Source organism: Anopheles bellator, chromosome 2 (genome assembly GCF_943735745.2).
Source record: "Anopheles bellator chromosome 2, idAnoBellAS_SP24_06.2, whole genome shotgun sequence".
Lineage (NCBI taxonomy): Eukaryota > Metazoa > Arthropoda > Insecta > Diptera > Culicidae > Anopheles > Anopheles bellator.
Window position 1 is genome coordinate 14,497,896 of NC_071286.1, and position 22,962 is coordinate 14,520,857.

Sequence of the window (22,962 nt, forward strand, 5' to 3'; positions counted from 1 at the left end):
GCCGACCGGTGACCGACCCATCGATCGATTGAATCCGGTCCCGATCCGGCCACATCCCAAGATTCCCGACCAAGGGAAAACGCTCACTCCACGGCAGGCCACGGCGTCTTGTCACACGGCGTTGATCAATGACCGTGGGCCTTGGTGTGTGAATTATTTGTGCGGGGCACGATTCCGATTCCGGCACAGGTGCGCACACCCCCACAGGTTGGGTAGCGCAGGGTCCTTTCACGCCGCCGCTGCTCGTGAGCGAACCATTGGCTAAGCAAATAAGCTTTCTCATCGGAATATTCTGTTTCAACACCACCGCCGCGCGCTCATTCTCGCTCGGCGCGCGTTTATAATATCGATCGGCCCCGTTCGCGATCGCGCTTGGTAATTAAATTCCTGCCATGTGTTGTGAGCGTTCCGTGTTCCGTGTTGCGTTGCGTCGCAGGATTCGGTCACGATACGCGGGAGCGCGCGCTCCGGGGAGCCCACGTCAAGCGGGGTGTTCGCAACAATTTGCTCCTGCAAAGTCGGATACTTCGCACCGTTCTCTGCCTCTTCACCCCACTGCGGCACTATGCGGTGTGTGTCACGCCACGGTAGGACTCCATGATCGAAGGTATCAGTTACTGCGTCCAGCATGCGGGTAATTATGTTGTTATGATCGACCGGTGTGTCCGTGGCGTAATGAAGTGATTTTCGGCGGCCAGCTGGCTGCGTATCAAGTTTCGTTTGCCACAGCACGGCGAATTATGCAACGGACCGTGTTTTAATTAGCCCAGACGGCCTGTGCTTTCTGTCTGGTGGGTGAATGAATTTTCTTTTCGGTGGAATTTCGGGCCTCCATTCTGGCCCACCACCGTTGGCGAAGCATGTTCAGCCATCACGGCCGCGCAACACTGTTTATGAGCCACACGCGTGCGCATTCGGCGATCGCACCGATAAGCGCCGCCGATCACTGACGCTCCTGATGGACCATAATGATAACCATAAATCGGGTGTCCGAAGAGGGGCCGGTCTTGGGCGACTGCCTCGGATCGCAATCGCCGATCGCCGATGCTGTCAGTCGCCGTCCGCTCCGATCGATCGATTGTCCGCATCGATCGAGCGCAGATTTCAGATTCGGATCGTCAAAGCATTCCTGCGCGGCGTACCTCCCATGTTGCGCTGACAGTAACATATCGCCAAACGACAAACGTCGCGCAGGACCCGCGGTCGGTCGAGCCGAGGTTTTGCATTCGCAATAATTTCATCATCCGGCTGGCGGGCCACGCCGCGCTGGCCCTTTCTAAATCACTTCATCGCTTCCTCCGGAAACTGAGTGCACACAGTGCTCCACAGATGGGAAGCGGGAAAAACCAACAAACAGAAAAAAAAACGACGACGACGGACAGAAATCAAAGCTTCACGGCGACAACCACCGGTGGTCGCGTAAAGCAAGTCGGCCGCGGATCGCCGCGCCGAGCCTTTATGAGCCGTCGCAAAATCGACCGCCGCCGGAGCGAATTGATTTTCGTTCGTTCCGATAATGATCGTATGTGGACCCCGGTCCGTCCGAGCCGTGCCCGTATCGATTGATCGACGATCGATCGGTCGGTCGGGTTTCGGGTCGGGGTTTTTGCCGTTCACTCGGAATGCTGTACTATGCTGGGTGGCCCTTGTGGACCTCCCTGCGTACGGATACGCCGTCCACGGTTGTTGGGGTTCATGTTTTCTGTTGCAGTTTTCGCACGACGTGGACTATTTGAATAACCCCGCGGTTGGGCCGACTGAGTGGACAAACAGTGTGTAGCTACACTCACCTCAACACCTGATTAGTGCACACGATCACCGATTGCTGGTTCGAGTCTTGGCCGTCGCGTACCTGCAGCACCACGTGCACCCACAGGAAGTCGTTTTGGCGCCGTTGCATTCGCACGAGCAGAATGCAGGAGCGGTCCTGTTCCGATTGTGTAACTGCGTAAGAAATGCGAAGGTTGGTGACAATTATCAGTATAGTCATTGTAAGGAAAATAATAGAAATTGCGTCACAGTGCGACAATTAGGTTACGATACTAAGTTTATTCGAAATACGATCTGTCAAGATGTGTGGATGTGTGTTAAAATTCAGTTTATCAAGTCTTTTACCACATTCTGGTCGTTTTAAGGCCTAAGCTTGCCTTAAATTGGTTTCGATAGCGTCCATAAATGATTTCATTAGGTTCTGAAAGCTCATAGTAGACCACACCTTTCTTATCCCACCATAAGTATCACCTTTGCGCAGTGAATATATCGCTTTGGTTGCGATGGACCTGGTTCGCCAGGCTGTATTCAGGCCTTTTTGCATTTAGGATTCTCGTAATAAATCCACTTTTCATCACCATAAACATCCATTAAAATACGATGACTTCCGGTAGCCGATTTCTTCATGTTGCAGTAATGAAGAAATACTTGTCTCAAAAACACCTTTACCAGGAACAAAGCTCGACTCTTTCAGATACTTAAAACTAGCAAAAATACCATAAAATGACTAAATTTCATGCATACAAAGCTGGCTAAAACTGCTACTACCAAACCAAAAGGGTATGGTATCAAATGAAGCATTAGAACAATAAACAACAAACTTTGCGTTGTGCAAAAATACAGTGCAAAGCGTTTCTGTAAGCATCCATTTAGGTTACCATTGAGCCTACTGGAAAGCACTTTAAGCTCATTTAGGGAGTGCCTTCAAAACAATTACTTCGCCACTAGTGCCGAAACATACTGATCGCACCGTCCTGGCATGGGGGCCGCATCATCTTTGAACCGAAATCGTGCGACAACCGATTGACATGTTCCTATCGCTTCGCAAAAAATGCTTTGCTCGCTTTTTGATGCGACCAGCGGACAACTACAGGCTCCGACGTCCATTGGAAGGACGTCAATTGATCGGTCGTCAAGCGAACAGCTTTTGACGGGCTACTGTGATGGAAGCGACTGGCCCAGCGCGAGTGCGATGCTCACTGTGATCCGTCAAAGGTCCAACCGGCACGACATCGATTGGACGTGGCCAGGTCAAAGGAAGCGACCGACGACGAGCGACAACCGTGCCGATATTAATCATCATCATTACTTTGGGGCCATTTATGGTGCTCAAGTTTGTGATGTGATGATTATCCGATAAGCAGCGGTACTTACTCAGTCTGTGCTTGCTCTGGGCCTCCCGGGTCGACTCCCAGTGCAGCAGCTGGTACCAGGAGACGCCCTGCAGCTCGCTCCGACTGTAACCGAGATGAAATTCGCCACTGGAAGTAGAGAAAGGAAAGAGCGTAAGTATTACGTTACTGCAGAATGCACTAAAAATTTGAAGGAAATGTAATTTAATGACATGAATTGGTTTCGCATCCCATCTCTCTAGTGGCGATGACGAGGGATTACACGCGGAGGACTCAGCGAAATATCGAATCCATACACTGATCGTACTAACGACAGTAAAACTAAAACCACTGAGAAAGAAATCAAAACAACGAAAAACAAGGCGGCGCGCCGTATCAGGATAACCGCTGGCGGCTGTGGCCGGTGCGAGCAAGTGTGCGGCAAAGCGCGACCATTCCTGTCGAACGCTGACAGCCGACAACCGTGAACATATGTTGCACGTTGTGCCGCTGCCGCGCGATCGCCGAAGGAAAATTGAAGAAACGCGCGAGCAAGAGAATCCTGACCCGGGGTTGCCATTCTCGGCCGGGGCCAGATTCATCAGCACGCGGCGCGGCACGGCACGGTCAGCAGTCAGCGTCGGCCCTGGGGGCCTTCCCTGGGTCTCCTGGGATCCTCCCGGGAGATCGGCGAAACGACAAAAATCAATTAAATCGATTAATCGTATTGTCTTTTGTCCCGCAGCCCAACACACGCACACGCGGGCACGCACCCGGCCCAGATGGGAACTACACGACGGCGGTCGACGAATGGGTAAAAAATCGAAAAATCGATCGATCGATCGAGCATTGCGATGAAAACCCCATTTGGCGGCGCGGCCCGAGCCTGGCCCGGCGCACATAATGATACATAAGACCACAGGCCACAGAACGGCCCGAAAGTATGTTTGTACCGCCGTCGCCGTCGCCGTCGTCGGTTCATATCAAAAGGTTTCGAAATTTATCTTTCACCACCCAACCCAACGGCTGGCCTCAGCCAGCCACCCACCCAGCCTGAAGTCGAAATGATCGACTGATAATTCCTTGCGCCACAGCGCCACAAGGAGCGGACGAGAAAATGGGTGCTGAAAGATTAAGACCAAGGCTCGGGCGGTTCGGGCCCGCGGTGGGGTGGATTGTTTCTGGATGCCGTGTTGTGTTTTTTTTCTGTTGTTCCCTTTTTTCGTGTGGCCCATCGTGGAGTCGGCGCGCGCGCCGCATTCGATCGATCGGATGGCCAGCGGGAACGTTATGAATCGATTAGTCAAAGTGATGCTGTATTGATCTCGTCGCGGTCGCAGAGAGTCCGTAAGACAGTGAGAAAAAAGGAGAGAGAGAGAGGGAGAGATTTTGAGCATAAAATGGGACTGTGCCTCTGTGGGTGATATGTTTAAAGCCCTGATGGGAGCCACCTTCGAATGCTTTTAAATAATGCTGGTTAAATAATAATGTAAAAAACTAAAGTAATAATTTCCAACCGCTTCTCGGGCGTCGAATTTAATGAATACATTACGCTGTTGGTGTTAAGGCAAGCGAGGCTCAACGGGTCAACGGGACAATACAAAGGCCCGTGGGTGCTACGTCCTTTGTAATCCCCTCGGCCTTCAGTCTAAACCCACGCAGCGCCCGGTATCGATAACTATCGTGTAATTGATAACTTGATTTCATCTTCCATTAAAAGTGGGCTGTCGTTTTCACAAATAGGGAAGCGCGCCTTCAGTGGCCCGGGGGTCACCACGGGACACACCTCTTCTGCAGAGCCCACATTTACCACGCCGATGGCCGATGGCGCGAAAGGTCCGGTACGCCTTTCGTTCGTCCTTTCGGGACATTCCGGGGTGTGCCTATTTAACCTATGCAGTGACCCCGCTTTATTACACGCGAGTTGGGTCTGGCTTGGCGCTTGGCAATCTTCAGCCCCAAAACCAAGCGCAAGCGAAGACGGCGCATGTTTTGCGCACAGAGCCCGCCCGAATGCCGTTTGATATTTCAATGAGTATTTAAAAGGTGTTGGAAAGGAGCGGCTGTGTGTTGGGACAAAAATTGGGACACCGTCCGCCAACAGCGAGTCGTTTGTCACTGCACAACCCACCGCTTACCGGCCCAACGTTCGCCGTTCTGATCCAGATTAATTACTTTCGACCGGCCCCGAAAACACATCGTCGCGATTGTGTGAGGGCCATCGTGACGCCACCGGCAACAACCGACGGCCGGCAACATTTTGGAACCACTTTGCACCGATTTCGTATTCAATTAGCTTCCTTCCTCTCCGTCTGTTGGTCGGAATTGGGGACGGCGACGTGTGCTACGAAATTGGCAACTTTTGGGCAACTCGTCTCCGGCTCGTGTGCCGCTCGCTGGACGCTCGCTGATTTATTCAAATCCATGTCGCGTATTAAATCATTTCACTTATCAATAAATTATTTGCCTAAAGTGTGGCCAGTTTGTGTGTGCGTGTTTACGCTCGGGTCGCCAGCGGTTCGTGAGGGGTTTTCCCGTTCCGTGTTAATGATGTTGTATTACCATAAGGATCACGCGTGTTGGGTGGGTTATGGCTTAAAAGCCCCCGGCGCATCGGCTCCCTTCGAAGCGATTGTCGTGATCCGTAGAATACTCTTGTTATGGAAATAAATAATAATTACTAATTGAAGGAGATTGAAAAAGTACTTTAAAGGACCCACTGAACGCTTCATCGGTTTATCCAGATGAATGCACGAATGACGACAAAACATCTCCCAACTTTTCAGTGATCACATTTCGTTTGTTGAAATGTTAATCTAATGTTAGTTTTATGTTGCTTAATATTGGAAATGGCCAGCAAGCTTCTGTAATCTAATGGCTTCTACAAATCAACAGCAGCAGCAAAACATGACAAAGTAAATACTATTACCTGCCGCATTCTTCATTGCCTGGAATACTCGGAGAAGTCGTAAATCAGGATGAAGCAGTAAAATATTCAACAGAATTGCTTAATTCGCTTTATTTACCAAGATTGCATCCACGTATTTGGAACGTTGAGGCTTGAGAAACGTTAAATTGCCGAAACCTTGTAATGGTACTCGGTTTATCATTAAAAAAATTGAATGAACAACATCTTCGAAGCCACCGCTTTAAATGGGTGGATTAAACCTAGCTAATGATTGGTTGCTTGGGCGGAAAACCAAGAATATTGTATGCCCTTTCAATCAAAGGTAGGATCTTCCTATCAAACTTTCATGTCCAACGAAACCGAAAGAAAATACTCAATTCATCTATTAAATAATCCTCTGTTGGAAGAAAAGTTCGCCTGGTCGGCTAGTAGAGTATAGTAATATTTAATAAATCGTAGATCACCAGCTGTATTTGAGACGGTATCCTTAATAGTACTTGAACAGTGAATACCCTTTTTTTTAACCGAAACACGGGCATTCGGCAGGACTTGGTCACAACCTAATGCAGCGTTTCAATGAGAGTGTCCTTTAGCCGTGTAGCATTTTACATACCGCACCCAGCCCAGCACCACCGAGGCAATAAACATAACTGCGACCCCGGAAGGGGTGGCCCTGCCCGTAACGTCTCGGGATCGGCACCTCCCCCTAGTGTTAACATGCTCATCTGGTGCCTATGCAAAGAACCTGCGGCCATCGCGGAGCGGACACATTTTACCACGAGTGACACCCTCGGAAATTCAATTGATTCGTTCGGTCGGCGTTGCGCATCGGTTCCACTTTCTCGCCCTGCCCGGCCCGCGATCGATTCGATTCGGAGCGATAAAATAAAATGAACCCTCGGGTCCCCATTCGAGAATGTGTGGACGGCTCTCTCTCTCTCTCTCCCTCGGTTGCGTAGCGGCGCACGCTGCAAAGGTCAACCGGTCGGCCGGTGCCTCCGGCTAGGATCGGCTGCCCGGCCGATGCGGGTGCGGCAGAAAATTGAATTCGATTATGCGATGGCACCATATCGATCGGGGTGCTCCCGCCGCCATCGATCGCTGCCTGCCGAGCGCGAACCAAGATCGCCCAAGATCTAGGCATCCCATCCCAAGATGCCGGGGTCTCGATCCGCGGCGCTGAGATCCTCGTGGCCGCCCCGTGTCCTTCGGTGCCTTCGGGGTTAACGCAGTGGGGGCGTATCAGGCCATCCGGCTTGAGCGGGGCGATATCGGCGGAACCAATCATACGGCCAACACGCGGCCAACGACTCGATCGACCCGGATCGCCTCGGAGAGCGAATAAAAATCAATCGCCATCGCCGTCGGACGCGGGGTCGCCAGAGATCGTTCGGCTGCGATTGGAACAGTCCGGAGCCCGGAATCCAGAAGTTCGTCCAAAGTCGCCAAAGGAAGCCGGACCCATGCCAGGCGGACCTAGTTCGCTGGGGGGGAACACAGCTGGAACGCCGCGCGAACGAGACTCTGTCACAACAAAGTCGCCCCGTCGGTCCGGCATTTAGAAGCGTTTTCCATAAGAAAAACACACACGCAGACAAAGTGGCAAAGTGGCTAATTTAAATTGGCAATCGCCTTGTTTTAGCTGTCAAAATGGATGTCGCGGGCCCGGCGTGCTCTTTCCGGCTCTCTTTTTACACTTTCGGCCTAATCCAGCCAACGACCTCCACGGTGCGGGCGCACGCGGCACAAGACAACCTAATCCGCCGCGGAGACATTCGCCGCCACCCGATCCTCGTCCGTCCGTCTCGGGCGACGACGAACCCGCGTAAATTATCGTCCAAACATTTTTGGGGCTCCGCCGACGACGGCCACCGCCGAAAAGCGACAAAGAAAAAAAACACGCGTGCCGTGAAGATGGCGCACGGCAGATGATTAATCACTCATTTTAATTTTTATCAATCACATTTTTCACTCCACTCACACCGCACACATACAGAGAGCCACTAAACGATCTCTGTATTCTGTATGTGTCTGGATGGGATGGATCGTCTTAAGCTGTCTCGTGTGGTCTCTGAAAGGGTAGTGAAGAATTTTAGGCACAAGAAAATGAGGCGCATTAATTTTCGGAGAACAGAACCGAAGAGAACCGAGGCTTCTTGTTAATATTAGGTCTGCAAATTAATTCCTGCCGTTTATAACCGACATTTGTGACCTGTATAACAAAAAAACGTATGACTTTGACGTTTGACCGATTTTGCCATGTGTGGTCGAGCGTCGTCATTTTGAAAAATCAGCTTATCAAGTCTTTTATCCAGTTCTCGTCGTTTTATGGCCAAAACTTACTTCAAACGCATTAATTGATGTTGATGGGATTGTCCTTCAATAATTTCGTTACGTTTTAAAAGCTCAAAGTACACCACACCTTTCATATCCCACCATATGCACAGCATAACCATTGCGCAGTGAATATTTCGCTTTCATTGCGATGGGCAAACAATCTATACTGCGTTAGATGCGTAATGGGAGTAGCTGTCAAACACATATTTCATTAAAAAAAAATGCCATCTATTGTAAAATGGCACGAATTAATTTGCAGACCTAAGAAAAATATTAGTGTCACAAAGTCGATTGATTCTGGTTAACAAAATTGTTGTTAACTACTATCAGGACACTGTATTATTCTTTGGGCCACGAAAGAAATATCCCGTCGCGGGCTCCAGGAAAAGTGTTCGAATGGCTCGGAATGCCGGGGCAAAGGTTTCGAGTAACGTACGCACACGGATACGATCCCGATCGATGATTGCACCCCGGACACGCCGGTGTGTAAATGTGTGTAAATATTCACCGCACGGGGCACGGCCAAATTTTCTGCCGGACAGTCTCCCGAAGGGGCTGCTGGCCGATGTCGAACGCGCGCTGCGGTGCGACATGCTGTGCCGGGCTGTGCCGGGCATTGTATGTAAAACAAGACTCCAAATGGCTTGCGCCCGCTGCGGGGTCTCCCGCGGTGTGTCACTTGGACGCACCACCGACTCGAACCGACCGCCGGGCGATCGATCAAGCCGACGAACGGAAGCCCCAACCGACCCACAGGTGGGCTTCGTTTACAGAGCTCCTTTAATTTACAGCGAAACCGAGCGTAATGTCGTTTTAATGTTGCTGAACCGAAATTTAATAAAAACCCCTCTCGGGATCGGTGGGCCCTCGGCAAGGCACTCGGCTCCGAATCGACGGAGCTAATGCTCAGCAATCCATTCCAATGCGGCGCTGCTCGGTTGTGGAATGCCAACCGATTGAATCATAAGCCAGTTCAGCGCCGGCCGCCCTTCCTAGCACCCCCTAGCCGGGCCGATTCATGGTCATGGTCTCTCGCCCAGTGTCTCACGGTTTTCGTGTCGCACCGGATGGCCTCGGACTGTTGCGGTGGCCCCCAACATCGGTGGGGGTTTGTATGTTTTACGAGCTACTATTCGAGCCCGTTCAATCTCCGCTCCGGAGCCGGAGTGGCTCGGAAACATTCCATGTCCCCTCGCACTGTCCTCTGGTGCGCTATTGCGCCCCACTCGGCCCCGTTATGTTGGTTTCAAGGACTAAAGGGCATTAAATAGCGACTAGAACATGCATATCGCTGTAAACCCGGCGCCGTTTCGTAGCGAGCTGGCGCGCGCCCCTATCCGAGCAGAATCGAAGCGAATGCTCAGCGTTGTGTCCCGGTGAGGATGCTCGCCAGCCCGTCATCGGATTTGTGTGGCCCGCTGCAGACGCTAACTCATTTATGCCAGACTCAATGCTGGCCTGGAAGCCACAGCCGTGGCGCATCTTGAATCGAACGTTGTCCAAAAAAGCGAACGTAACGTCTACCGCGAGACATTTTCTACTGCGTCATTGTTTGCGATTGGTTGGCCGATCACATGATCGCCGAACGCGAAGAATTCCATCACACTGTGTTCTAATAATTATCGTGCAGGCACCGTGGCACCAGATCTCTGGTTGGCTCTCGATCGGCAAGGTCGATCAGCATACCGTTGACAGGTCCCGATCCTTCGAACCGGACGAGTCCCAATTACGAATAATCCGAAAAAGTCAGCAGACAATAGAAAATAAGAGCGAAACCCACACACTAACGCTCGTTTATCGTCGATCCGGCGCCGCAGCTGAGTGACGCACGGCGCGCAATCAGCCACTCAACCGAAACAGATGACATCAACGCCCGGGCAGGACACGAACCCGGATCGGAAACCCGGTAATTGCACGTTGAATCACGCCGGTCGATCGATAGAGTTCTATCGATCTGCTCATGCTGATTAGTTTCTCGTGAAAACGGAACAGAACGGAATGGGAATGGAACGAAAAAAAAAATAACACAAATGCCAACTTGCATGGATGGAAATTCCGAACCGTAATCACCGTTCGACAGGGAGGGGATTTGGGGTTGCAGTTCCGCCTGGCAACCTCCAGGGATCGCTTTGGTGAACTTTGGTGATAATTGACGCCACGCCACGCCAGTGCCCCGGTAGGTGTGGAGGTGCGATGATGAATCGTCGCTACGATTATCCCAAATAGCGCACTTGTCTGCCGATCCAGTCCGGTGCCGGTGACCTTTTCGCTGCCGAGGGCCCACTGGCAGGCCGGCAGACCGGGTGAGCACTTTCGCGGCTTGGAGTCCGGCATTAAACCATCATCACTATTCATCGCCCTGCCCTGCGATCGGTCGCGGTTCAAAATGTTGCTTTTTCCTCCCCAAAAATAACGCGCTCTCTGAAGGAAAACTCCCTTTACGGCTTCGACGTTAGCGGGCGAAAGGCGAATTATCAATAGGGAGCAGGCGTTCTGGGCGCAGTTCTGTTCTGACGCCGTTCCGTAACCATATAACCCCACCTATTATGGTCCATTCATCATGCGATCATTTTCGCGCGCGCGCGCAGCCATCAATCATGGCCCGGATCGGGCCAGCGAAAGAAGTGCAGAGCCGTCGGTGCATCGTATGGTCGGTTCCGAAAGAACGAAAGTGGTGGCGCGAGCCGGCGAGCCCAGAATGCGCGTGGTGAGAAAGTTGCGCGCGCAGAGATAAATATGTAGCACGGGAGTTATTTATCGGTTCAAACAATTGGCCGAAACCGCGTGGCGTGGGGTCAGCGTGTGAAAGGAGTGATTGAAATGTTGCCCCTTTCGGGGTGAAATATGGTGTAAAATGTGGAGCCGAGTGGAGCCGAACATAATTCGATTGTTTTTGGGCCGAAAGTTCGTCGATCTTTTAGCTGTAGACGGGATCGGGTTTCCTTCCTCAAGCGAGCAAGCTTGGATGAGGACTGGGTTGACCTTAGTTTTCCAATTCTTCCGCTTGATTAGATTCAACGAAACGAATGGGACATGCCCGGTCAAATATAGATGGCGCCCGGTTCCCGATCGTTCATGAATTATTAATGCGTCCTGCCGACTGACGTTCGGTAGAGGCTGGATAAAGCGAATCAACATTCGTGGCGTTCAATCACAAACGATCCCGTTAGAGGAGCTATAGCGTGACTTACTTTTTGTCGATGTGCACCACCTTCATGTCCATCGAGTGGATCGTGGTGAAGACGTTGGTCGCACCCTGCACGACGCATTCCCGCGTTTCCGGCATCGCGATCGGGGTGCACGTCGCGATGAAGACCGGCTCGTTGCGGCTGCACAGCGGCAGATAGGACAGATAGTGACCCTGCACCAGTACCACCTGTGGAAAAAGGGAAGGAAGATAGCGTGTCAGATAGTTGCATTAAATTGAGGGAATTGTATTAAAGCTGTCGATGCTCGGTGTGACAAATTAACACCCATTCGTTCGGATCGCAACGGATTGGCTGTTAATGCGCCCGATGGTACAGCTCGCCGGTGTCGGGGACGTCCGACTGTCCTTCAGGCAGGCGGCGAGGAACCGATCGTCACCGGGGAGCTTTGCTTTGGAGTTCCCCTGGTGCCGCCAACCCATCAATTAACCCGTGCGGCCTCTGCTCACTTTTTGCTAGCACCACTGGCTCACGGTTACGTCATTCCAGGTGAGCATCCTCCGTCCGCTGGCGGACGGTCGGGTAATTTTTATAATTGACCCCCCCCCGGGGGTCCGGTGAGAATAGTTTTTGTGACGTCGCAGGAACGGATTTAACGCTGGTCGCCGGCTTGCACCGCTCGCAGGTGCTCCGAAGATGCATCGCGCAACGGGGCAATCAATCGAAGAGCTTCATCATTCGTTGCCGGGGCCAGCCAATTACAATACAGCGAGTGAGCGAGTGATGTCAGGCGAGCGGGTGTCGCGGGCTGCAGCAGGAACAAGGAAACCGAACACCAAACTGGAGTCGTTTCGCCTGTCGATCGCTGGTGCGCCGCATCGGTCGGTGTCATTAATTGTAAACTCACCTTGAGCCCACCGGCCCTTGTGCTATCGATATCTAACTAATGTATCCGCGTGGGGGCCTCATTGAGAACCGTTGTAGTCTACGGACGGTTGTGGGGCACTAGCCAAGCTAGACCTGGGCCTAGGATGCTCTTCCGGCCGGTTCATGTTAAACGTGCCTTCTATTTTACGTGCTGCCATTAGGCCCTCGATGTACACATTAATATGACTATTTTAAATATTGCATTCATCCTAACGCCAATTGCGCGTTCAAGGTTTGCGTTTATGAAATAATGATCAACATTCAAAGACAGCATCAAGCGGATGGAGCCTTGCTAACCGACGATTGTTTGAGAAAATCAAAACCCATTATCGATGGCAATAACGTAGTTCATTTGTTTTTCAAACAGTTCAATGACACGGACTCCTATCGAAAAATATTATTTGCTGGGTAGTTTCTTGCATAACAACTGGTATCCGGCAATATATCTAATTTTAGTATATATTTTTTGTAAAGACAGAACATCAATTGACTGTAGCTGATCGCACAACAAGCTGCATTACTGTTCTTGGCAGTGTTTTCACTTTCATGTTTGTTGTTCAATTGGTTTTTCTATAACTTAAGCACTTCTTTAACAAAACATTTTTTTTTAAATTCTTTTTGTACTAATAATCATTTTGCATGACCATGTCTTGTACTAAAATCAACGTTCAACCGATTCGAACCGGTAAATTTCAACCGATTAGGATTGCTTCTTTAGTAATTCGACCATTTTCAGGAAATTAAAACTATTGAAACTTCAACATTATGTGGATAATAGTATCGCGAAATAATAATCATACAATTTACAGTCATAATGTTGAAACAACGTTCCCATTGACGATCGAAAGATTTCGAAAAGATCGCCCTAAACGTAAACGGATACGGTTCCGTCCACTCTTAGGGATAGCATAAAATTAAACAGACATTGAGACCTTGTGCCGTACCGTTCGTGATGTTGACCGGGATTGTAAAACCGGGACCGATAACGAGCATCCGTCACAATGGAAGACGTGTCCTTCAGCGCAGCGCGCTCAGAACACACCGGAAAACAAATGGTTTCAATTACAAACGTTGCAATGCCCGCCGGTCCCGTTGTCCCGTTTCCTTATCGCCAGCCGGCCAATGTTCGTCCGCTTGGGGCCGCAGGGCGAATGGGTTGTGTTGATACATTTTATGACACTTATTACACCACGTGGATCCACGTACACTGGCGGGGCCATCCGTGTGTGCCTTGACCTCGATCGGTTCGGCAAGGGTTCGGGTTTGCCTGGGTTTGAGTTCCCCCGCGGCGAGCGGACATGAACCGCGCATGATTTATGCGAGCCGTATAAAACTGCGAGGGCCACGGGCCAAAGCCGGATCGATTTGTGATTTGTGGATCACAAACATACATGTGCGCGCATCCTTGCGTCAAATGGCGGTCAGCGTGTCGAATTGAGGGAGAAAATGCGCCGTCCGTTCTTTACGGCCTGCGTAAAGTGACGAGAACGTGAACATGTCACTTTCCCTTCCGGGCACGGTCCTGGTACGGTCCCGGGGGAGGGGGAGAGTTTTATTATTTCCCGCGCCCGCGTCAAAGCTACGTAAAAACGTGCCGTGCCGTGGCCGTGGCCAACATAAAACCCGTGGCCGGGACCGTGGCGACAATGCCACGGTGACAACGATGTGCCCGTCAGACCCTCCTGTGCGAGGGTTACCAGTTGAAAGATGATGCTTTTCTCACATTTTAAACCGTTCCGTCTTAATGTAACGATGTGCCGGATGCGGACACCGTTGCACCGTGTGTAGGAGGCGAAATAATTGAACGAACTGCGCCCGGCCACGAGGCCAGCAAAATTGTGTCCCGTCTCCGTCCGTAGGTGCACCGCATTCGAAAGGCTCGTCCGCTTTCTACGAATGTTGCGATGCACTTATCGCAGTTTTAGGTCGTCATCGTCGTTCTCCGGCAGCGTCTTCGGGTTGGTCAAAGGTTTCGTTAGCCAGGCTGCCTAATAAAGCAGCCACCAGCCGCTACTCGCATGCTGATTGTCTGCGACCTCTCTCTCTCTCTGTCTGTGCTTCGGTTCCCTTCGCGGAGTGAGACATCAATTGGGCATGTGTGTGCGGGCTGCGCCATTTATATTCCCAATTGTGATCCGTGAGCGTAAATAGCGGAAAATATAGACATCACCCCAGCACCGTGCAGGAACGGCTCCCCATGTGCTCCTCATCCAACATTAGCCTCCCGAGCGCCACCAATATCAGTCAGTGGGACCACACGTCAAATCACAGCTCACTGGTGGGGGATGTTACATTACTTTGTCTCGGGACGCGGGCCTTCACTTCGCGACCGCCGCCGCCGCATATCCGAGGCTCATCAGAAGGTCAGGACGCGCACCAACGCGCGCCTACCGTCTAACGGCGGGCCTCCGCAGCACTATGCATACAATGGAGGGATTAGCGGGAGGTGGTGCGTTGTGCGATAGTTCGTCAGCTTGCCCGGTATGCTCTCATCCGGCGGCCCGTGGATCGGAGTCGCTGAAATGAATTATTGGATCCAATTATCCGATCCGAGAGGATGGAAGCCGATGCCTTCCCGTAACTGGCTGAGTTTCCGTTTTGATTCACCCTCCCAGACCCGGGCACTACCGTAATTGTGGCAATAAGATTACGATGCCACAGCGCATCGCACGGGAACGTGTAACGGAACCAGGTGCTCAGCAACAGCTTTGTCGAGCTAATGCCACTGCCCACCATGCCGGATGTTTCGAATACAATCTAAATCTCCGTACTCCGGAGAAAATGCGGTCAAAAATTTAAATCATTTTATGATGGCTCTTTGGGACGCCAAAACCAAACAGCAAGATGTTGTAGAAAAACAATTGAAGTACAAAATGTTACCTTCAAAATCATGTATTTAGTTTTCTAGGGTAGTCTGCCTAGTGTTTGGATTCCGAAGATGGGGCCGATAATATTGAATTTGGCTGTTGCTGGATGGTGGATGGTGGTACGTAGCGTTGTCCTGCTGGAACCAAATGTCATTCAAGACTTGATGGATCACTCTATACATAGTCACGGTAAGGAAAATTGAATTTTCACGCAACGTGTTGCAATGTTTTTCATTCCATCACTGAAAGATTCATCCAACTTTTGTTGAATCCAGGACGCGATAGCTTTCCTCAGCTCACGTTGTTGAAAGATCATTTTGAAGGAGTTGAATAAACAACGATTATTTTGAATCCAATCTTGGACAAGTTTGGGACGATTATCGTGCGAGGCAGTCGGATCGGAAGTACGCTGGGTGTTCTGTCAATAATTGAGGCAATTAAGGCCTACCTGATTTTATAATTTCTTTAAACAAAACCCAGCCAAAAAACCACCATCCAGAATAAAACGAATGGTGGAACATTATGATTGCATTATTAGTGATTAGACGCGTGAAACATAATCCTAGCTTTACCTTCTGATCGCCGAACCGCATCTGTCGCCGGGCGTTCCGGCTGACGTTCATCCGGCAGAGAAAGATTCGCTGCTCGCCATCGAGAAGCGACGAACCCGCCGAAGGACCACCGGCCGACGAGCCGGCACTCGAGCCCGACGGTGACAGGGAGCCTCCGTGATGATGCAGATGATGGTGGTGATGGTGATGCTGGTGGTGCTGGGCTTGGTGGTGCTGGTTGTGCAGCGCCTGATGATGGCTGTGATGATGGTGATGATTACTGTTGCTGGTCGCACTGTTGTTGCCGGTGTTGCTGCTGCTGCCGCCAGCGACACCGCCAGCCCCAAGCTGCTGCTGCTGCTGCTGATGGTGATGATGGTGATGATGGTGGTGGTGCGCGAGCGAGCCACCGGAGCCGGCCGGGTGCTGCGAGACGCCCCGACTCAGCTCGCTCTGGATGGCACCGTGATCCTGCTTGTCGATAATGTCATACACGGAATCGCCATGTATGAGCAGATCTTCCTGTTGGAGAAAAAAAGGGACACGAAAACGTAAATGAGCAAAATGGGTCCCACTCGCGTGTTATCGTTATCGCAACGCAACCACCGCTGGGATCAACAATAAATCCGTCATCGACCGGCTTCGGGAGGGCTTTGCTTGCGCGAGATTAAAAATCGATTTAAGGCTCTTCAATTACTCTCGCGATGGCCCATTTTGTGGGACGGAAAAGTGTCCTCCCGACAATGTCCTGACCACGCACGCGTGTGTGCAGCCACTCGCACACATCGTTGAATATTAATTAGAGAACTCGTAGCACACACAGAGCTGGGAGTGGTCAAGTGGCAAAAGAACATTGATTGAAATATTGAATTAAATGTTCTGCATCGTCCCGGTCCCGGATTCTCACTGCTCTTCTGGTGCACCGGTGTAAAACCAATTTCTCACCGACTCACGTGAGGCCGTCAACGCGCCTTTCGGGGGATTGTGCTTATTGTTTCTCTCGTTTTGTTTTTCCTTCTCAATGTTACCACCCAAGTTTACCAGAGCTTGCGCTTCATCCGTGGCGCGATAGTGAGCCGATAATCTTTGGGTGTTGATATTCAATTTCTTCGACCCTGCGTTCTATCGACCCCATCACGGGCTGATGGTGGCGGCGGTGGTGACGATCGATCGCTTTCGGCGGGAGCTGATACCGAAACGTGAGATTAATGCCCGGCACCATCAACCTCTGGGGTAGGGTTCTCGCAGCACGCAGAACACCTCGCGACCATGCACCATGGTCGTTTCATTTGCATCATCCGGCTTTTCGCTTCGTCCCGATTCGATTCTTTCAGTGTTTTCTGAGGGCGAGCGGGCACCCTTTCGTGGCCGCTGGCTGGACGCAGCGAAAGGCTGGCCGGCGCGGCTGGAAGTAGCCGTCGGGGTCGTCGGTGTGGTAAAAACTGATGTGCGAATAATAATCATCATAAATATCATTTTAAATAAGTACTGTCCTCCACTTTCCGAGTGCGAGGCCCACAAGGTGACGATGGGAAGCTGACGTTGGTCCTCGCGAGGCAGGCCTCGAAGATCTTTGATCAAACGGCACTCGGATACGCGTAATCGAGGAAAATCAATTAAATCCGCTGGGCGTGTTACATTGGCCGGTCAGGTTGGCCGGCGATATATCGCAGATTTATGAAGAAATTTACCCAATTTCAAAGTTTTATGCTTTGAGACTGTTGACATGTTGCCGTTCAAATAAATAGTATTATTTTAACCAGCGCACGGGGAACTTTACCCACAGTTCAGCAAACTGGCGATAGATCTTGTTCCGTTGCTATAATTGCTTCATTTAAAGGCAGACCGTGGAAAGGTGATCGTGAGTGTGATAAAGGAAAAGTGGAGCAGCCTGCTCCGATCCGATAGCGCGACGCCTTCCAGCCCTCCAACTCCAGGATAGGTGAGCCCCTATCGTCAATACCGTAATTGGTCTCCGCCTGCTTCGATGGTTTCTGCGGCGCTGACACTAAACGCATGTCGGTCCGTTTTATGGGAAGTCCCGCCGGAATGAGCAATTTACCGAGCACGAGAGGCGTAATTACTTTGACACATGCAATTTTCACCGGCGTCAGACTGGACTTTACACCGGATCGCATAATTTGGCATCTCATCTGCCTTAAAAAAAATGATGCCAGTGTCATCCCCCCGGTTGCGATTCACTTTCCCACGCAAGGACGACCGGCGCGTTCACGTTGACCTGCTTCACTGACGATGTGTTCTTAAAACGAAACGAAAAGTGAATGAGAATTTGCATGCGGCTCGAGATTCGAGGTTCACTTTCAATTTCCGCCCGCAATCCGAGCTGTGCGACCGGCCACCCCCGAAAGTGGGCAACGATAAATTTTATCCACCTCCACGTGGGCACCGCACCACCAGTTAATTGAAATTAATGTTTGTTTATCCTTGAAGGCGATGGGACTCGTGTCCCGTGGGGGCCCCGTCCCGTTCAGCGAGGCGTCACTCGGGCGTCGCCCGTTATTGAATTACTCAGACCCAAATCGCGGCCACGCGAACCTTCGCCACCCAATCTCCCAGTGGTCCCGTTACACGGTCCCGGGCCCAGCGGCCAACGTAACGGAGGCTGAGTGTTGATAAATGGATCAAAATTTATCAAATCAACTCCAGCCCACAAATGTGAAGGTAGCGTAGGGCGTGCCGTTGCCGGTGCTGCTAGAGGTATCACCGGCCACCAGAGGTATCAGAGGGCAACCAGAATACCAATATCACCGGCCACACAAACACGACCAGGTGGAGTGAGTCACGGGGTTGTCCAGATGGTCGCTATCGCCCGTGCCCGGCCCGACCCGAGCACAATCAATTACCGAATCAACTCTTTCGCAACCTATGTTTAACACATTTGATTGCCATTAATTTAGGGCGGTGAGTGTAGGTGAGCCCGGCCAGAACTAGGTCCCGCGGTCAAAATGGGGAGTTCCGCAGGGTCCTCTGAACGGTCGCTGGTCGATGATTGATCGATTTTTAATGCTGAGCGCCCAGAACTCGAATCAATCAAATTAGATTTCGATCTAGTTTCGCTCAAGGGCAACGGGCAGGCAGGCTTTTCGAGCGTCGTCGTGTATTTTCGCCCGATTACACATATCCAATTACCAATCGTGGCTGACACATTATTCACATCCATCGTTTAGTGTCCATGTTTAGTGTTATCATTCCCTGCCAGAGCCACAAAAAATGGAGCGCTGGAAGCAGTTCGAACAAAATGATCGAATCAGACTCGTATAAGTCGAGCCATTCCCAATCAATGGATCCCTGGAAAGTGCAGGTCCAATCAACCGCCACGGTTCGGGACTCGATTTTCTCACACATTAATTTCGCAACCTCCTTGTCGCCGTCTTCGCCGATGACTCAACGGTCGGTACGGTGGCCAACATGCTGGCAACCTGTCGCTGTTCGATCCGTCGACATGGCGCACCTGTACCGCGGTACATTCGCCCACTACAACCGAAAGGTTAGTGAATTATGTTCCCATTCGCCGACGTTGGGCCTCCCGTTGGGCTACCGAGTAACAGTCGGCTGGGCTGGACTGGGGCGGCCTTCGGTCGGACTCCCGGCCCGGACGAATATGATATCATAATTACATTAATTTATCGATGCCCATTTGCTGGCACCCAACCCAACCAGCCAGCCAGCCATTTCCCATGCTGTGACTACATAAACCGATCGAATTCGAACGTCTCGTAATTTGAATCCTTCACTGCAGTGCAGTGCATGTACAGTGCATGCCCGCACGGACCCTGAACACTAGGGGAAAGGTTCCCGTCATTGGCAAATGTCGACCAAATGGCGAGGGTGTAGTCCGTGTTCCACGCCTGCCTTGGGAGCTTTCAACCTGCGCAGTTAGTTGCAACCGCTGCAGGTGCACGACGATTGCAAATGCAGCCAGCTTTGAATACCGGGCGATAACGATACGAACACCACAAACCACTCTACGGCTCACCGATTACCACGCTGAACATAACCGGAAGTGGTTTGTTTTCTGATTGGACATTTGTTTCACAGCTTAACGCTATCAATCGTAGATCGATTTTTTACCGTGCATTCTACAAAAGAATTGTTGAATGTTTAAAATGGAGCTCTGCTTGGGGAGGATGAAAAGTTTCCGACCTTAACAAAGATGCAAGGCACGTTTTCGGAATTTTATTATAGTTTTTATTTTTCGACTTAGTTCCCTAGTAACTCTGTATACTTTTATCAGCGATGCCTAGTCTCTGTAAACCGTCCATGTAGTACTCGAAAAATTAGTACATTTGCTCTTCAAAATAATTGGTTCTCGAAATTCTATTCTGCGTGAATTGCCAGTAAATGGCTTAAAATCGACTGGCGGAAAATTGGTGGAGTTTTTTGACATTTAAATAGGTCCTGTCACTATGACGCACTCTGTATGTCTGCTGTGGCAGTTTTGGGACGTTCCTAACGTTTATCGTTTCGTCAGGAGGAGATTTCACTATGGTAAACGATGGAACATAGTCCCCATACATGGAACCCAACACATCTACGATTTTCGTATGGGTACTACCTTTTAAAAACAAATATTTAATAACATCCCAATACTCGATTTTGTCCATTTTCACAAACAGATTGACAACCAAATTAACTAGCTTTCATTAACTTTTGCTGCCATTTTCATGTTGAGTTCGGAAACATATTAGCCCATCGTCGTATACCATGTTGAGCTTCTACTTTCTTATTTCGTTAAACTTCCGTCTGTTAGACAAAAGAATGTTGATTTGTCTAATAAAATTGAACCCAATTTGCATTCCATCATAATGGCGCGTTACCCTTCGAAACATATCTCTCTTTCTGTGGCCCATATGTAACCACACTTCAAATAAATAAACTCCAATTTGCCAGCGCTACGCTAAAGTAATCTTAAACCGTGATCTTTACCATAACTTGCGCCGGCCACTCGCCCGTGCACGTCGCGCGTCTGCAGCCAACCGGCACTTTGATGCTGGGGCCCGATGCACATGCACCGGTCTTAAAAACAAGTGCAACCGATCCCGTATCATGCGGCCGGACCGAATGTAAATGAAATCACCAAACCGAGCGCAGGCGATCATTTGCCGTGAATTTATGGTCCCCACTCGTACGGGGTCCCCGCAGGAGGCCCGTTGTCGGATCTGGCGGGATCTGGCACTGGCACGTTTATCTAAATGTAATTATTACTATTAGACAGCAAATGCGATTAGCGGCCCGTCGCGGGTGTTGGCGCTGCGTGGCACGGACCCGCGCCTAATGGCCGGGCTCGGCTTGAAGGTTGCCGCCGCTGACATGTGCTCGTGAAGTGCAGTGCTCTTTTCATTCACGTTTCTCGACTACCCAGTGACGCGATCGGTGAGCGCGCGCGCGCCCAAACGTCAACTGTCAACAAACTGTCAATTCGTCTGGCGGCCACCATTACTGCCGGGGAGCGTCCAAATCCATTAGAACACATACACGCGCACTGGTACAGTTTTTGTTTTTCTCGGAATCGATCCTCGGGTTCGTTGAAAGACTATTTTCTGTCGACTCATTGTAAAATGATGTCGTCAACGGCATCGAAACGGCGGCCGATCGTTTGATTGCGCGACGTAGCGATGATTGTTTCCAACCAGGCAGCATTTGGGAAAAAAGCGTCGATCGGCGATCAATATGGTCGATTGTTTTGAGCGGACTGATCGGCCGGACCCGACCCGGCTATCTCCCGCACTGGATCTGTCCTGCCTGGACACTGGTTGCATTCTTTACCGAGGGGCAAGAATTCAGTGCCATTTATTTGGGTCACTGCGGCTGGGCTCGGAGGGCTTTCGGTAGGCTTTCAAGTAACCGGTCCAACCGCGAAACGCTTTAAAATACTAGACAGAGCGTAAGGAATGTGCACAGATTTTGAAACCATTGTCAGGGCAAGCTATTGGCCCTTAACTCCCAATATTCGCCCTCCAGAATGTAGGAAGAGGTATTTGTGTTCGCGATCACCCGTTTCGGTCGCGTCTTTTGAAGATAATTAATGCTAAATTAAGTCGAATAAAAATCGAAGAAAATCGGCTCACTGACAAGTAAATAATCAACGTGTCTCTAAAAGGGACACTAAATACGCCATTACCGCAGGCAACAAATGAATTACATAAACAACGCGGAGATGTTTTATAACGCAACAATTGTAAGATAAGCAAATATTAACAACGGCGGCACGCCGCGCGTTAAAAACCATATCGCTGGCAACATCATCATCATCATCATCATCGCCATCAGGATAATCGCCATCAACATCATCTTTATCGCCGTGGCTGGCGGCTAAACGGCGCATACTATATTTATAAACCGTGGGCCCATAAAGTAATAGATTTATAGCTTTATTAAAAGTACTCCGTTCCCCCGGTCCGTCCTACCGCTCAGATCCGCCGCCCGCCGATACGCACCGAACCACCGGCCGGCAGATTCTAATAAATTAATAAAAATATTCCCCTGGAGCCTTGGGAGGCTCTTTCGGTTCATTCTTCCGAGAGGAGCCGTGAGGTCCGGGCTTTTATTGTTGTGCGCGAGCTTCGCAGGCTCGGCCGGTCGGAAAATGGTTAATTGTGCACTATTTTTAGTGGCGCACCGAACCAGAAGCAATCAAAGGCGGATCGATAGTTTATTTCTTTTCGGCTGGAATTGCGCGGCCCGGAGTGGAGTGATTCCCACAGGGGGTAAGCCTTCGGGCACTGCACGGTGCTCCCCGTGGATGATGCCTTCATTAGGCGTCGGGCGATCGGTGGGGAAAGCGGTCGCGATCGAACTTCTTCCGCCCTTCATTAGGCTTCTCGGGGGCAGGTCAGTCTGGGCGAATGTCAGCGAATGCTTCAACTATTGCAACATCCGACGGCCTCCGTCGCTGGTCCACTGGCCATTCAGCGGTCATCAGCGCTAATTCGCCCGTTCCACGTGTAATTTGCCGGGCGTAGGGCGGACGGACCTCGACGGGGACTCCAACGATGGTCGGCGGGCGCTGTCAGAGAGCTGACCGCTGGGATGGGCCAACCGACCGACCGACCGCTGATCCCAACCCGGCTGCGCTGCGGTCCGGTTTCGCTGCACTTTTGGCAG

At 50.8% G+C, this 22,962-nt stretch overlaps 1 protein-coding gene across 1 annotated transcript in view; it reads right to left on the reverse strand.

Moving 5' to 3' along the window:
* Positions 1-22,962, reverse strand: part of LOC131207048 (uncharacterized) — a 101,424-nt gene that overhangs the window by 8,295 nt on the left and 70,167 nt on the right. The window contains exons 5-9 of the mRNA XM_058199657.1: positions 16,187-16,359; positions 15,859-16,096; positions 11,538-11,722; positions 3,145-3,251; positions 1,791-1,944 (exon numbers count right to left, since the gene is read on the reverse strand). Coding sequence (XP_058055640.1) covers positions 1,791-1,944; positions 3,145-3,251; positions 11,538-11,722; positions 15,859-16,096; positions 16,187-16,359 — 857 coding nt within the window. The remainder of the gene's footprint in view (positions 1-1,790; positions 1,945-3,144; positions 3,252-11,537; positions 11,723-15,858; positions 16,097-16,186; positions 16,360-22,962) is intronic.